The 17084-nt window shown below is 34.8% G+C and overlaps 1 protein-coding gene across 1 annotated transcript; it reads right to left on the bottom strand.

Moving 5' to 3' along the window:
• Positions 1–7554: 7554 nt before the first annotated feature.
• On the bottom strand, positions 7555–8369 carry LOC131843815 (uncharacterized). The gene has a single exon (XM_059192568.1). It carries the CDS (start codon positions 8302–8304, stop codon positions 7555–7557), a length of 750 nt encoding a protein of 249 aa, XP_059048551.1. The 5' UTR covers positions 8305–8369.
• Between the last annotated feature and the right edge of the window lie 8715 nt (positions 8370–17084).

Consider the following 17084-nt stretch of genomic DNA (forward strand, 5'->3'; position numbering starts at 1 on the left):
ATTCTATATATGAAATATCTGACCCAGATGAAGCCGTGTCTGTTTTTTATGAGATTATTAAAGATTGTATAAATAATTGCGTGCCGATTAAATCGCGTTTATCAGAGCCACCTCGATACATATATCCTGTGTGGTACTCCGATTGTACTAAACGCAACATTAAGTTGAAAGCATATCATCATCGTTGTTATAAAAAAAATGGCAATGTACATAATAGGCAAGAATTTATGAGGCTTAGGGCAATGGTGAAATTGAACATCAAGGAGGATTTTCAGATTTACAAAAACAAAGTCGAAAGTAACTTAAGGCGAGATCTGTCGACCTTTTGGCGTTATATAACGTTTTGGACGTTATATCTATATATATATATGACGTCGAGTTAAAAAGTCTGAAGTGATATTGTCAGAAGGAAAACCTTTATCTGATGAGGATGGAGCACAATTGTTTGCTCAATACTTTCGATCTGTGTATGCAAACAATTCACCTATTTTGAACGCAGACGAAGCAATTGCGGTGGCAAGTTCAGAAAGTTTGCGCGTTCATATCGACGTCATTAGTCTCGATGATGTGGAGCTGGCATTCAGACGACTAAAAGCAAAATGTTCAGCCGGTCCTGACGGCATTCCTCCTTATATCGTAAAAGACTGTAAGTCAGTATTTTTAAAACCAATATGTTATCTTTTTAACTTGTGTCTCAGTAAATGTATTTACCCGGAAGTGTGGAAAATTTCACGCGTGGTTCCCATTCCTAAAGGTAATTCTAAGTCGGATGTAAGCGATTTTAGACCAGTGGCAATATTGTCTGCCTTCGGTAAAGTATTCGAGAGTATATTACATTTTCGAATTAGTAAACAACTACAGAACCGACTTACTGACTGCCAACATGGTTTCCGGCCTGGCCGTTCCACGGCTACCAACTTACTGTCCTTTTGGACATATGTCACGGATGCAGTGGACTGTGGCAGCCAGGTTGACGCAGCATATTTCGATATAAAAAAGCATTCGATAGGCATAATTATCAGTTAGGTAATACATATTATGTTATCTGTGGTAATACACTGCTAAATAGGGTAAAGTCTATAAGAGACCTGGGGGTTTTGATGAGCGATGATCTTACTTTCCGAAGTCATATTACTGCACTATGTACTCAGGCGTACAGGACTCTTGGATTTGTATTGCGACAGGCACACCAGTTAGACAACATACTTAGTATTAAAATACTATATAATGTCTTCGTACGCAGTAAATTAGAAAGTAACGCAATTATCTGGAACCCACATGAGTCAAAATACATACTCATGGTGGAGAAACTCCAAAAAAAGTTTATACGATATGTATATCAAAGGCAGTACGGTTATAGAGTCACATACCCTAATATATATCCTACTATGTTTTTGTTGGGGATGGTGGGATATGACACACTCGAAGTAAGACGGAAGATTGCATTAATGGAATATGTAGTCAAAGTCATGAAAGGTGAAAAATGTAACCAAGCGGTATTAACATCGGTGTCCATAAGAGCGCCCAATAATTACGTACAAGCAAGAAGACGAAACTTGCTTCATATTCCATGGAGAAGAACAGAGCTGGCCAAACAGGCTCCTATTTCTCTGGCATTGAGTCTACTCAACGGTGTAGTTAGTCGCTTTCCAGATCTAGACATATTTACTTGTAATTTGCTGGAGTTTCGTAGGATGGCAGTAGATTATTTAGGTAGTATGATAAATGGAGATTAGGTATTATTATTATTATTTTTTTTTTTTCTCTTTTGTTTTTCTTGTGTAATTAGTGTTTATAATTGTGTGTATTTGTATATTATCTTCCTAAGTGGGCATATTGGGAGACTGTTAAGCTCACTTAGTACGATGTAAATAAATAAATAAATAAATAAATATTAAATAAAGTATTAAATTATCATTAACAATTATGCTGGGCATAAATGTTTTCTTTAGTAAATTGTATTCTGTTTTGTAAGTTTTCTGATAAGGAAAATATATAAAAATATTATTTTTTAATCATTATTATTATTTAATTTTTTTTTTTTAAAAAGGGGATTGTCGGGTATTTTATATATTAATTATGTGGGGTATATCAATCAATGTAAATAGAAATACAGTTAGTCTAAAACCTGATCTTGTGCTTCATTAACGTATTCACCTCCCTCACAAAACATAACAAATACAGCAATACATAATATAGTAACATTGGTACAGTAACAGTTCTTTATGACAAACAAAAATCTGATTTCTAGCCGGCATTTAACCTCCATTCTCTGTTATATTGATTTGTATTTATTTACTAGATATTACACACTGTTATTTAGACAAACTGCAGTTCTAAATCGCAGTGTCATTGGATTTGAGTGTATATCATAGCTTAATTTTAGATATGTTTTTATTTGCATTATACAGTAAAAGAGAACAGACACTGTTCAACATAAATCTAAAAATGAACGTATGAAAGTATTATGTGTCATCATTATCAAATCAGGAGGGCTACTATGACCAAATAAGAAACAATCCTTACGCAGGGCAGGAGGCTAACTACAAGCTCTTTATAGCAGGCCTTAAACAGAACTGCCCTGCTAAGGGTACTACGAGCTCCTTATAGCAGGCCTGCTACAGGACATTATTACATTAATTACAGGTACATACAAAAAAAGGTGAACGGTTTACGAAAACAATCCTGTAGCAGGCCTGCTATAAGGAGCTTGTAGTACCCTTAGCGGGGCAGTTCTGTTTAAGGCTTGCTATAAGGAGCTCGTAGTTAGCCTCCAGTTTTAAATTTAAATGTACAAACTTTAATAGGTTTACTTGCTATTTAAACTTGGCGAATCTACCTACTAGGTAGATTCGCCTTTCTAGGTAGTACCTAGTAAAAAGTAGGTACTTTTCTATAGTAGTTGTACTATAGAAGATGAAAAAAATCTTGACAGTAGAACTTTCTCTTTTTCCTTTACTATAGTAGTTATCTAGAAAGTGTTATACTATTATGAAATCTGTATTAAATAAGGAAACTCGAAACTAATTGCCAAAAAACTCATTAAATTTAATTTTTAGTATAGTACCACAGATAACATAATATTACATAATAGTACGTTAAAATTGGGCAAAGTATTTTTAAAATTTTTGTTTGGTAGCAACGAGTAATTATCTTCTAAACTAATGTAGATGACTTCAAATTTAAGGGTATAGTTGATAGAAGTATTACAAAATATTCAAATTCAAATTCAAAAATCATTTATTCATGTAGGACATTTTAGCCGCTTATGAACGTCAAATTTTTATATACGTCAAATTATAATTTTTTTTTTCCCTACCGTCCAGTTCGGTATATAGATCCAATTGAGAAGAACTGGCAAGAAACTCAATTGAATTACTTTTTTTTTTATAAGGCTCAGTTTATTTACAATTTATTTTTATATAGGTGTCTATGTCTAACATTAAATGAAAATTCAGTGCATGAACAACTATTGCCATGCACACTCGTCACTCAAGTAATCGTTTAGTGAGTAATAGGCTTTGCTCAGTAAATATGATTTAACAGATGTTTTGAATTTATTTAAGGATAATTCCAACATATCCTTTGGTATCTTATTGTAAATTTTTATACCTATTCCCATAAAAGACCTATTAACTTTTTCTAAACGATACTTGGGGACAGCAAGTTTGTCTTTAAATCTAGTATTAATATTATGAATATTGCTGTTTTTTGGAAATAAGTCAAGATTTTTATGAACATATAGGATATTTTAATATATAAATTGAGAAGCAACGGTGAGAATATTTGCCTCTTTGAATTTCTCTCTTAATGAGTCACGACTCTTCATACAATAGATCGCTCGAACGGCACGTTTTTGTAATATGAATATATTTTTAATATCTGCCGCTTTTCCCCATAGTAATATTCCATAAGAGAGTAAACTATGAAAATAACTAAAATAGACTAATCTAGCAGTATCAGTATCAGTGTACTGTCTAACCTTACTCACGACAAAAGCTGCTGAAAAGTAGTACAAATATTACAAAGTGAGTTATAAAATATTTTCTAATACTACTTACACGTTATATTTTTTATCAGCGTCCCTTGTAAAATTTACAATAATATTAATATATATACTTTTAGGAAAAACAAATCGTGTGCAATTTCAATGATACGTAATAATTCTTTCTAAGTTTCCAGGGCCGTAATACAACTCTATAAAAACAAATTACTTCATTATGATAACAAAAAGTTTTATTAATTTCGGAGTTGAAAAAAGGCGGGAAACGTTAAACTTGGCGGGCGCGTTTTTTCTTTTGATTTAAATTTTATAAATATTTTTCATTATTTAGTGATTGTGATGCTGTATTTAGTTCTTTAATATCTATTATTTAGCTTGTTTATTGTAGTTTGTATATATAGTGTAGCTGTTTTATTGGTAAGTTTTTCGTTTTTTCATTTCTATGGACGATCCCCCCGACCCGGGGGGATTCGTCCCTCCGGCTTCTAACTATGTTACAATTTCATGCGAATCGGGTATGGAAACCGATACGTCTTGTTCAAACCGAGCAATAAAACGCAGTCGGTTACAAAGATTTTGTAAAAGTTGTAATAAAAGGAGAAGAAAAAATTCTTCAGATAAAATTACAGATTGCCACTGTATAGATGACACAAATGATGGCATTGAAATACAAAAACCTCTCACGGAAGTGATTTCCACTCCACAATCTGTAAATTTAGATCCCCCTCATCCATCCACATCTAAAGAAACAAATGAAATTAATAATATTTCTGAACCAGTAGCAAGGAAAATGTATGAACCCACAGACCATGCCCCATACTTAGTTCATGTAGTAAGACAAGAAAAGTCTCCAAATGACGGTACTACACTTCACCCTGTGACATTTGGTAAATTCCTCAAAAAACAGTATTTTAAAAACATTAGTATAGATATTGGATATGGCTTGAGTTATATCTACCAGACCAGCCTGAGTGTAGATTTGGAGATGGTCTGCATAGAGATGGTAGGAAGACTGAAGTTTTGAAGTGATTGAGCTAATAAACAATGCAAATAAAAAGGAGATAAGACACCACCCTGAGGTACGCCAGCTGACGTAAGGCACCACGAAGACAGAGCGTCATCGATGCGAATACGCTGCCGACGCCCCAACAGGTAACTACGAAACCAGTCAATAGCCGTTGGAGATATGTTGAGAGAGGCCTAATAAGATGTCAAAATCCACAGTATTAAATGCGTTACTGAAATCAAGTAAAGTGAGAACAGTAAGCTGAGAGTTCTCCATGCCAAGACGAATATCGTCAGTTATTTTCACAAGAGCGGTAGTCGTACTGTGACCGGGGCGGAAACCAGATTGTAAAGGATTTAGGAGATTATGTCTGGTTATTCGAATGAGGTAGGAATATTTTTTTTTTTTTTGGGAAGAGGAATAATGAAAGCATCTTTCCAATTGGAGGGAAAGACGCCAGAGGACAAAGACTTATTGAAGAGTAAAGTAATGGAGGGCAAAAGGATATCAAGAACAAGCAAGATCATATTACGACTAACGCTGTCAGTACCTACAGCATTTGAAGAAATTGAAAGCAAACTCTTCTCAACATCACAATCGGTCAATTGATCAAAGAAATAAGGAGAGCAGTCAGGGGTGGATAAGGAGGAAAGATTACGTAGTGCATTAGATTTTACAGTAATATCTATAGCAGGAGAAGAACAGAAATGTTGGTTGAGACATTGGATATCCATAGTAACAGGGCTATCATTACTTTTTTTCCCAACCCCCAGTGACTTGAGAAATTTCCAGACTTTAGCTGGATCACCGTTTTCAACGGATTTGTGAATGTGGCGTCTTTGTGCTTCTCTACACATCCTATTACAGAGATTCCTGGCGCTGATATAATCATTCCGACATCTGTCCGGGTCTGACCTAAATTTGGACTTAGCTTTATTCTTTTTCAGTATCATAGTCTTGATCTCATCTGTAAGCCAGGGTGCAGGCAAATGCTTAACCCTGACAGGGCGGACAGGAGCATGTTTATTGTAAAGATCTGTAATTAATTTATTAAATCGTTCAACTTGATCGTTTACGTCAGATAGAGTACCAATAGTAGACCAACTACATTCTGAGGCGTCTTTGCGCAAACAGTCCATATCGATAGCACCAAAATTGCGCTGCATAAGGATTTTACGTTTAATTTTAGGAGGACGAATTTTATAGGAGAGGTAAATAAGGTTATGGAAGGAAAACCATCAGCAGGCAGCTGACCAAAATTAGCGACAAGGTCAGGAGATGAGACGAGGATTAAATCGAGCAAGGAAGGATTGCAGCTAGGAAAGAAATGGGTAGCATTTAGAGGTAGGATATGCAGGTTGCAGGCGTTGACTACAGATTGAAGACGATTTGCCCGGGAGTCATTTTTTAAAAGGCAGGTGTTAAAGTCACCCATAATAATGGTATGACTATAGGAAGGAAGGAGCCTCTCTAGGAGTTGCTCAAATAAGGAAAAATAGTCAACCGTAGGTGACGGGCTATAGAACACTCCTAGAAGAACTTTAGTATGGGAGAGTGTGACTTCTATAAAAAGATGCTCAGGTTCATGGGAAGGATTAGTGCTGAAAGAGGAATTAATCAAAACGAAAGGGATATCGGAACGCAGGTATATGGCAACACCACCGCCACCTCCGCCAGTGCGATCACAGCGAACAAGATGGAAACCAGGTAAAGAGTAGGAAATTGAAGGAAGACACGGCTTTAGCCATGTCTCGGAAATGAAGATAGCGTGAAGATTATTTACGTTAAATGTTGAAAGCATTTCAGGAAAGTGTGCAGGAATACTTTGCGCGTTAATGTGAACGGCATTAAAGTTTTTAGGTACTTCAGAAAAGGTATTATTTAAAAATTCAATCCCTTGGATTTCACAGCTGAAAGCTGTCATCGCTGGTATGATCCGAAATATAATTAAACGTGTTATCACCATCACTATCAATATACATGTGTGCATAAAAATATAAATACAATATGCTATATATATATAAAAGAAAAACAATAATATACAAACAAAAATTAAACTAATATTCTTCTCTGAGCGTCTACTTGCTAGTAGTTGGAATTTGATAATAAATATATATATGTACATATGAAAAGAGAAATTACATCATAATAGTACCAAAAATAACAATGACTTAAAGATTAAATTTAGGTGGCAATATTAAAAACTATGGCTGTATCAATATAATGCCAAATGGGCTAAGTTGGCTATTTTAGTCTAATCTACCATAAATACTTATTTCAATATAACAACTGTCAACGTCAGTTCTGTCAAAGTCATAACTGTCAGAAATGCCGAATCTCAACCAAGTGAAAATAATTGAAAATGTTTTTAATGTGGGTTGATAATAGAAAAAGTAAAAATTTTGAAAACGTCACAAGATACAAAGAAAATTAAAAAATACATTAGTTAAATTTACCTACCCACTGAATTTTGTAAAATATAGAACAAACCCTTCGTAAATAATACCGCCACCACGACCACTACAACAGTTTGCCGAGGAACAGATTATTTCTTCAAAATGCGCTTAGATCGCGTTGCCGTATCGGATGTCTTCTGGGCGGTGACGAGCTGGGAAGTTGTAGGCAGCGTCGTATTATCACACACAACACTCTGAGACAAATTAATGAGCCGGTTTAGGTCGGCACCTGAACTGACTTGATGTTTTTTACCGTCAGTTCCGATGATCAGCACAGCTCCATTTTGTGTCCAGCACTTAGATATACCAAAGTGTTTCCGCGTATTCATAAAAGCCTCATGTCTGACTTTATTGAGGAATTCAGACAATGTGATACCACTGCTTTTAAACCCAGTTTTCGCTGTCCACACTTTATTGCGCACCTCAATGCTGCGAAATTTAACAAGGACGGGACGAGGTTTCCCTCCGGTTACACGGCCCATACGATGAATTCTACTTATATTGTCTAGTGAGATGGATACTTTAAGTTTCTCAGCAAACAACTTAGTTACTTGAAGAGTCAAATTAGCGTCACAGTCTTCACGAATCCCATGAATCAACAATATCTTGCGCCGACTGTGCATTTCAAGATGATCTTGCTGTTGTGCCAAAACTTGAACTTGATGTTGGAGATTAATCAATGAGTCTCCGATCAAAGACTTAAAATTAGAGAAATCTGCAGCAAGTGAAACCAAGGTAACTGGAGCACCACTGGCTTTCTCAAGGTTATCCTGGAAGGCTGCCATCCTTGTATTAAAGTGCTCCATCATCTGCTCCAATGACTGCTGTATAGTGTCCATTGATGATGTAATTTAAAGTTGTTTAAAGTGAAAGTGCGAAGGAGATAACACTACTGCAGGTAGATCACCACTATACTTATACTTTATGCATAAAATACAATACAAATTAAAGAATACAACCAAGTTGAGATCAGAAACCAAACTGTTTATTTCACATTTACCCTCAATATACATAATTATAAATTGACCTTCTATTAACATAATCAATACATAACATACCTTTCTCTCCTAATGATTGGCTAGCAATATGACTACTATTAGAATATTTATTGAATAGGAATAATACTTAATTAATTAATTATCTAGGTAATCTCAATCATAATTTAGATGCTAGAAATACATATCAAATCAGTTATTAGATTTTGTAAATTTGACAATAACAATCATTCATTAACACTCATTGGGTATCCCTATAATTTCTGGCCATAATTCAGGAGGTGGAATGACTATGGATGGATCCTGTGATAGCTTAGAGTCAGACTCCTTCATGAGGTGACTGTCTAACTCGGAAAGTGCTCTTGTAGTTGCGCTTGCTGGTCTTGCTAGAATTTGGTCTGTATGACGCCGATGCAACTCTCCATCTTCCGTTCTCACCCTGTAAGTTGCAGGTCCTTCCACTATCTCCACAGTAGCTCTGTGCCATTTGTCTCCTGGGCCATACATATGTATCAGTACTGGTTGGTTCACGGTAAAGTTCCGGGCAGGTGGATGGAGTGCTGCCGCTTCACGCTGATGCTCACTACGACTCATAATCGAGTCGGGATGTAGGGCTGAAACTGCAGTTCTATATCTCCGCCCATTGAGTATTTCGGCTGGTGTTTTGTTGGTGGAACTATTAGGAACTGTTCGTAAATAATATAAAACTTTACAGAGCTTTTCTTGCCATGGCCAATTTTGGCATTCCAATTTTTTCATTTTATTTTTAAAAGTTTGGATAGCCCGTTCTATCTGCCCATTTGTTTCAGGGTGATATGGTGGTGAATACAAATGTCTAATTCCATTATTTTTCAAAAAAATATTGAACTCCTCAGATGTAAAGGCGCGTCCATTATCAGAAACTAATACATCGGGAAGACCTTGCGACGTAAAGATTTTTCTGACAACATTTATCACCGTACCACTATTCATTGAAGGCACTATTTCAGCTTCAAACCATTTACTGTAGCTATCTACTAGGACTAAAAATGTTTTCCCCTGGAAGGGTCCTGCGAAATCAACATGTACTCGACTCCAAGGCTTTTCCGAGACAATCCAAGATTGTGGGTCTTTTGGTGGCTTATTTCGTACCAGTTGACAGTGTTGACATGAGGCTACAACGTTCTCAATCTGACGATCCATATCCTCCCACCACACGTACCCTCTTGCATATGCTTTGGTTTGAACCATGCCTGCGTGTGGTGCATGCAACAATTTTAACACCTTCTCCTGTAAGGATGTCGGTATTATTACTCTATTACACCATAATAAACAATCTTTATTATGCGAAAGAGCTTCTCTCCTTGTCTAATACGCTTGTAACCTCAAATCTGTGTTTTTGCGCGGCCAACCATGCAACACATAGAACATTACTTTTTGCAGAACCACATCTTTTTTGGTCTCCTCAGCAATTTTACAAGCATCCAGTTGCCACTCGCTCAATTGTTCTTCCATCAACAACATATCTCTGGTCTCTTCTGTCTTTATGCATGATGTATTCGGAGCAGTCCATCTGCTTAAAGCATCCGCATTGCCAATTAATTTACCTGGTCTGTACTTTATTTTGTAATCATAACATGCTAGTTTTAGTGACCAGCGTAGCATTCTAGGTGAAATTTGCTCCGGTATAGGTTTTTCTGGATTGAATAGACCAACTAATGGCTTATGATCCGTCACTATAATGAATTTACGACCTGATAAGAACTCATGGAATTTAGTCAATCCAAATATAATTGCCAAAGCCTCTTTATCGATCTGACCGTACCGCCTCTCATGGGCTTGTAATGTTCTTGAGGCCATCATCACCGGTCTTTCTGATCCATCCTGCATAACATGCGCAATAATTGCTCCTAGTCCATACTCCGAGGAATCACATATGAGAATTAGTTCTTTCTGCAAATCATATCCCACCAGCGTGAGATCGGAAGACAGTAATCGTTTAGCTTCCAAAAAGGCTTTATGTTCTCCATCACCCCAGCTCCATGGCCTTTTAGATTCTAAAAGTCTATACAATGGCTCTAATATGGTGCTCTTACCAGGCAAAAATTTCTCATAGAAATTGTATAAACCCAGAAAAGCTCGCAGGGTTTCTCTGTTCGTTGGAGCTGGTTTCTCTTGAATTTCTTTAACCTTCGCAGGTGACGGGTGGAGCCCCTCCACATCTAACATGTGGCCTAAGAATGTAATGCTATTCGCTGCAAACACACACTTTTTGACATTCAGACGCAGTCCCATTTCTTCCAGTTTACATAAGACCTTCTTAAGTCTCTGGTTGTGTTCTTCGACGGTGGTGCCAGTTACGGCTACATCGTCTAACAGGCATGCTACTCCCTCCATACCTGCAAGCGCAGTTGACATAAGCCGTTGAAAAATAGCTGGCGCTGCGCTTACGCCGAACGGTAAGCGATTCATCTTCATTAGACCAATCGGAGTATTAAGTGTTAGCAGCATAGCTGTCGCATCATCTACTTTAAGCTGTGTGTATGCTTGCTTTAAGTCCAGTTTGCTAAATATCCTGCCCCCACTCAATTTCACAAATGCTTCATTCGACTTTGGCAATGGGTATGTATCTGTATCTATCGCGCCGTTTACAGTCACTCGATAGTCACCACACATTCGTATTGTTCCATCTTCCTTCATGACTGGTGTCAGTGGCGTGGCCCATTCCGAATATCGTACAGGTGTTAGTATGCCTGCAGTGACCATCTTGTTTAATTCCTCTATTACCTTCTGCTTGAGTGGGTAAGGCACCGGGCGGGCCTTTAAGAAACGAGGGATGGCATCTTGTCGTAAATGTAACGAAACTTTAGGACCCTTGTACTCTCCCAGACCTTCTTTAAATAACTTAGGATATTCTCTTTTATACTGTTCTATATCCTCTTCAGACCAGCACAGTCCAGAAACTTGGAGGCCTAGTGTTTGAAACCAATTTCTACCCAACAGGTTCGGCCCATTTCCTGATACTACTACAAGTTCACACTGTGCTTCTTTATTTGCTAATATAATTCGTACATTAGCTACTCCCAAAACTTTTATAGGATCTCTAGTCCATGTTACCAGCTTCAATGTAGTGGGTCTTAAAGGTGGGGGTGTCGACCATAGCTTTCTATATGTCTCTTCCGACATAATAGACCGAGAGGCTCCCGAGTCCACTTCCATTGATAATTGCACTCCGTCTATAATAACATCGGTAGTTATAGGAGGTGTGTAATTATTTGTACAGACATAAATCCCCATCATCTTCTCTGCCAACACGTCGTCACTTCCACTACATTCTCCACCCTCGTCAACTAGGTGTGTGCGTCTTGGCCTCTTATCGCATGCTGCTGCAATATGCCCGAATTTCTTACAATAGAAGCATTTTGCTTTCCAGAACGGACAGCGTTTGCCTGGCTTATGACCGCGTGTACACCGTCGACATTCATTGGATCTCACAATACCAATATCCATAGGTTCGGTTTCGGTAACATTTGGTGGAGTTTGGTTTGACGCACTAGCTGCATACGCAGGGTACAAATCAGGGAATGTCGCTTGATAATCCAGACAAGTCTGTAGAGCGACTTCGTATGTTAAATCCTTCTTCTTTAATAAATCGCGCCGTAAGCGATCATCCCGCACCCCCAGCACTAGTCGGTCCCTCAACTGGCGTTCCAGGTCTACAAAATTGCACTTTGCACCTAGTCGGCTCATAGCCGCTACATAGTCCTGTACACTTTCTCCTTGCAACTGTTGCCGTTTATGAAATTTTTGTAGTATTTCATTAACTTCTGGTTCAAAAAACTTATCCAAAACATTGAAAATATGCGCTAACGATACTTCAGTCGGCTGTTTAGGAACTAAAAGAGATGCGATTAACGCAAAAGTGTCTTTTCCACACTGAGAAAGGAACAGCGATCGTCCCCTATTGAGGTTATCTTCACTGACGCCCGCCGCGTCTAGCGCACACATTAATTGCTCCTTGTAATCACACCACTTATCAGTTTTTGGGTTAAATTGTCCGGGAAACACAATATTCGACACAGTTGCTGCCATTTTCACGTTAAATAATTTTAATTTATCTCGTCGCCAATAAAGAATACAACCAAGTTGAGATCAGAAACCAAACTGTTTATTTCACATTTACCCTCAATATACATAATTATAAATTGACCTTCTATTAACATAATCAATACATGACACAAATAATTGGTAATTTAAAATTAAACAATTAAATAAGTAAGACCAAAGTTCCTATGTGTTTAGTGCTTCACAGCTACCCTAAAAAAAAAGTTTTATTTAAATTGTTATGTGATAGTTATAGATTTTAGCTATAATCAATTGATGTACATATGGATACCTCATTTAATTTTCAATGTATAATTATTTCTCTAATAAATATTTCTCAATATATAGTTAATTATGGTAAACTAGCAATTTGTAAAATCGAAAATAATACCTGCAAACCATGAATCTGTTATATAGGTTCTTTCAGGGATACTACATCGGTGCTAATGACATGTAGGTACTTATTTTGAGTTATACCTATTTGTAGAACCTTCGATATCTACAATTGTTTTTTTTGGTATTTATGTAAGTTGTTATTCAGTTGAAATTAAGCTGCGAAATTACAGGGTATTTGGACATAACATCTATGTTCTTCAGAATGACAACGTATGAGGGATATAGCGGGCACAACATGATGACGTAATGTTTGTAATGCTGTTTAATAATTTATGTGTATGTATATACGTCGGATAGCGTCGTGGTTGGATGGATCGTCAGCTTATTTACCATTTCAATTAATAATAGTAGCTACTAAGTAGATGAGGGAGGGTAAGGGTGATGATGATGTGACCACCATTCTGGTGGTGATGATGAGATCAATAATGACTGTTAACGACGGTGACGGTGGTATTTATTTATGACCACCATAAAATTCATCTTTGGCAGCATTCTCAACATAATCATCATTATGATAATTGAGATCAAATTAATTAATTGATTAAAAAAGTAGCATTAGGTAGGTACTAAGTCCTTATATGACTTAAATACAAGGTTCTGGGATGCTGTGATATACTATAGGCTCTAGATTTTGTTTCTTATTAGTATTCCACGACCAAAGTCTATAGACAGAGAAATATTATGTATAGAGAGAAATATAGATCAACACAAAGTTTTTTTGATGAAAATGGAAATTATTATACACATTGCATTAAAAAATATATATGATTACCATCTAATACAAAATCATTATGTAGTAAATTATTCCTGACATTTTAAATCGAATGAGGTGAAACTAACATTGCATGAACACAACACTTGAAGATCATAAAATTTTTATTTCAGGTAACAAAGCACTTTTAAATAATTTATTAATCACAGAATAAACAATTTTTTAATAATTTAAAATAATATTTCTTTCAACTTGGTTGTTATTTTTATATTATATTCCAAATAAATCAATATCAAAACAATTATTGCATTAAAATCATTTCATAATTAATTCCTGGTACACAAATATTTTGTGTACCAGGAATTATTGTGCTGGACTTGTTGATGAATCAATATAATAAAAATCATAAACTTATTTGCAGTCGGTTACACATAATATAATAACTTGGAATTTCTTCTCATCCCCAGTCCATTGCTTTCTTACTTGTTTAATTATATTATTAATTGCATTGTGATTAATAATTTACAGATTTTTCTTCTGCTTTTTTCTCTTATTTTTACTTACATTATTATTTTATACAGTAAAATGTATATATATTTCTTATTCTTTTGAACTCCTGTTCTTTACAGTAAAAATGTTCTTTATCTTCATCTAACTTAAACTTTGTACAGTATTAAGTTGTTGTCGGGAAAATCTGAAAACAATATTATATATGTTACATTTTCATGAACTTGAATGAATTTACATGAAATTAACTAAACTCTAACCTTATTAGCACAATAAACATAATATTCATACATCATATTCATTCAGTTCTAATAAAATATAATAATAATACTACTGTTTAGCACTTTATATTAATTCATAATTTTCAGTATTTTCTCAATCAATCAAAAATTATAAAATCAATGTTAGTTTTTTGAACTGACATTCATAACAATAATAAAACCACATTATAGCGGTTACCAAGTACCTATGTTTATTTTATTTTAATATGAAAGATACACACGCATACATATGCAAGTTTTTAACAACTTATAGTTATACCTGGTATGAGATAATCCTCAAAGACACGATAGTTTACTAAATATTTGTAGTAAGTAGTCCTTAGACACATTTAAATTATTGAGTTTGACAAAAAAATAAGAAGTTCAATGAACTCTGAACAGGAACAATTCAAAAGTTGAAGTGAAGTACCTACTTATCTTAAAACATGAAAATAGAGAAAAAATCCAATGCTAGTGAAAATATGTTTTAAGCATTTGACGTAAAGTCGATTATCCTATTCTGTTATTCCTATATTTTATATTTTTAACCTTTCTTTTATGTTGCCAGTACTCGTTGTCGTTTCGATATAATAAAAAAATATGGACCAACCTTCGATTTTAAATCGGTATTTTTATTTGTGCTGAAATCTAATAATATAAATTATGAATAACCTACCCTCGAATGGAGAAATTAAAAAACTAATAGTAATAGAATCAGTAATATATCATTGTATTGTGTATGATTTTCGTTTCTAAACTTTGTACAAATTTGTATGGTTGAAAATATCCTTCTACAAAACAAAATGCGAGTATTTGTAAAGTTTCTTATGAGTATTTGTAAAAATTCGAAGATCCACATATTTATTTACCAATGGCAGTAATTTAGATATTATATAACACTTGTTTTTTGAGGTTTAATAAATGTATAGCTGACCTTATATACTCTATACCACATTCAATTCTCATATATTAAATTACAATAAGTAGGTATTTAATTTTTTAATAGACGTACAATGTCACTAATATAATTAACTTCAATAATTACCAGGCAGACCGCGTAGAGGTCAACATAATAGAGTACACTTGTATGAGATTAATCCAATTAATATTTCCGTCTTCTAAGTTTCGAAGTTATGAGCGAACAAATAAATATACTTGCATACCTGTCAAATATGATTTTCACAGGTATGCAAGTATATTTATTTGTTTCCCCTTATTTTGCTTTGCGTCGTCCAGTAAAAATTATACATTGCTCCACAAATAAGAGTATAATACAAAATAATGAAATTTTACTGTTTGCAAAGACTAAAAACATCATCGAATAATGCGCTGTAATAAAATCCTGTTATCGATTATTTGAAAAAAATCGATAAATACATGTATTTATTTTTAATATGGCAACATTTCCTACATAGGTATTATTGCAAATAATATTGCTTGCTTGTTCGGCTGTATATACTTAATTTTTTTTATATGTTTAATTTATAATAATAATATATTAAGTGCTTATTATTGGAAAATATAAAAGAAACATTTAATTAGGTCGATACAAATGAAAACAATGCCATCTATAAAAGCATTTTGAAAACATTAAACTCCGTATTAGCACTGATTAAAGTGTAATTAAATACTGGAAAATAACAAAATGAGTAAATATATGAAAATTACTTTTCTAATCGCATTATTTCATTTTAACATGTATATATAACTTTTTAAAAATAGTTTAAACATTTTTGAAAACATAGTTTTGTTTTTTAAAACGTTTGCAAAACTATGAAGAATTCCATTGATAGCAATCATGCCATCTATATGCAATTTTTAGCAATAATAATGGCTACCTTCTCACGAAGTGCCACTGAATAGACAAAAACAAATAAAGTTGTATATGGCTGAAAATTGTATCTCATATGCTGAGGCCTCAAAATTGCACCCTGCTGTTACAAAGCCTTTTGCTGAAGTCCTTTCCACGCCATCAGCACATTTAAAAAATATATCTGAATCAAAAACTTATAATGATACTGCTTTTAAACAATCTTATAAAAAAAACCGTATTCTTAAAACCTAAATCTCCTCGTCCATCCTATGTTGGGTATGATTAAGTTGCCCATGAGAATATTATAAAAGATTTTAATATGCCCTCCCCTTCTAATGGCTGTGCACTTAACAGTTAGTATAAAAATGAAAGTCAATCTAATATTACAGAAGTTATTATTTCATTAATCAACTTACTTGTAAGTTCTAATATAATACCGTCCCACGTTGCCCCATTTATAGAAATATTAAAAAATCTACTCCATAATGGACCAAGTAGTCCAATGGAATTACAGAAGTGTACTTAGCAAAAAAAAGAGAAGAGAAATTCTTTTTACAAACATAAGTTAAATAATAATAATAATTGGGATAAATTCCAAATTGGCGTACAAAATAAATTATCATCTCTCCCTCCTATTATTTCTGGTAATGAATCGGACTGTTCTGAAGCCCTCAGAAAAATTTTGATACAAGTCGCTGATGAAGTTTTTCCTGTAAACAAACATAATAATAGTAAAATTCCTTCTCCACCTTGGTGGGACCATGAATGTACTACAGCTATTAAATCCAGGAAACAGACAGAAAGATTATATTGTAATGATATGACTTCAGAAAACTTCACCAATCTATCTGCC

Source organism: Achroia grisella, unplaced genomic scaffold, assembly GCF_030625045.1.
Source record: "Achroia grisella isolate CSIRO2021 unplaced genomic scaffold, CSIRO_AGI_Agris_v1 utg3481, whole genome shotgun sequence".
Classification (NCBI taxonomy): Eukaryota; Metazoa; Arthropoda; class Insecta; order Lepidoptera; family Pyralidae; genus Achroia; species Achroia grisella.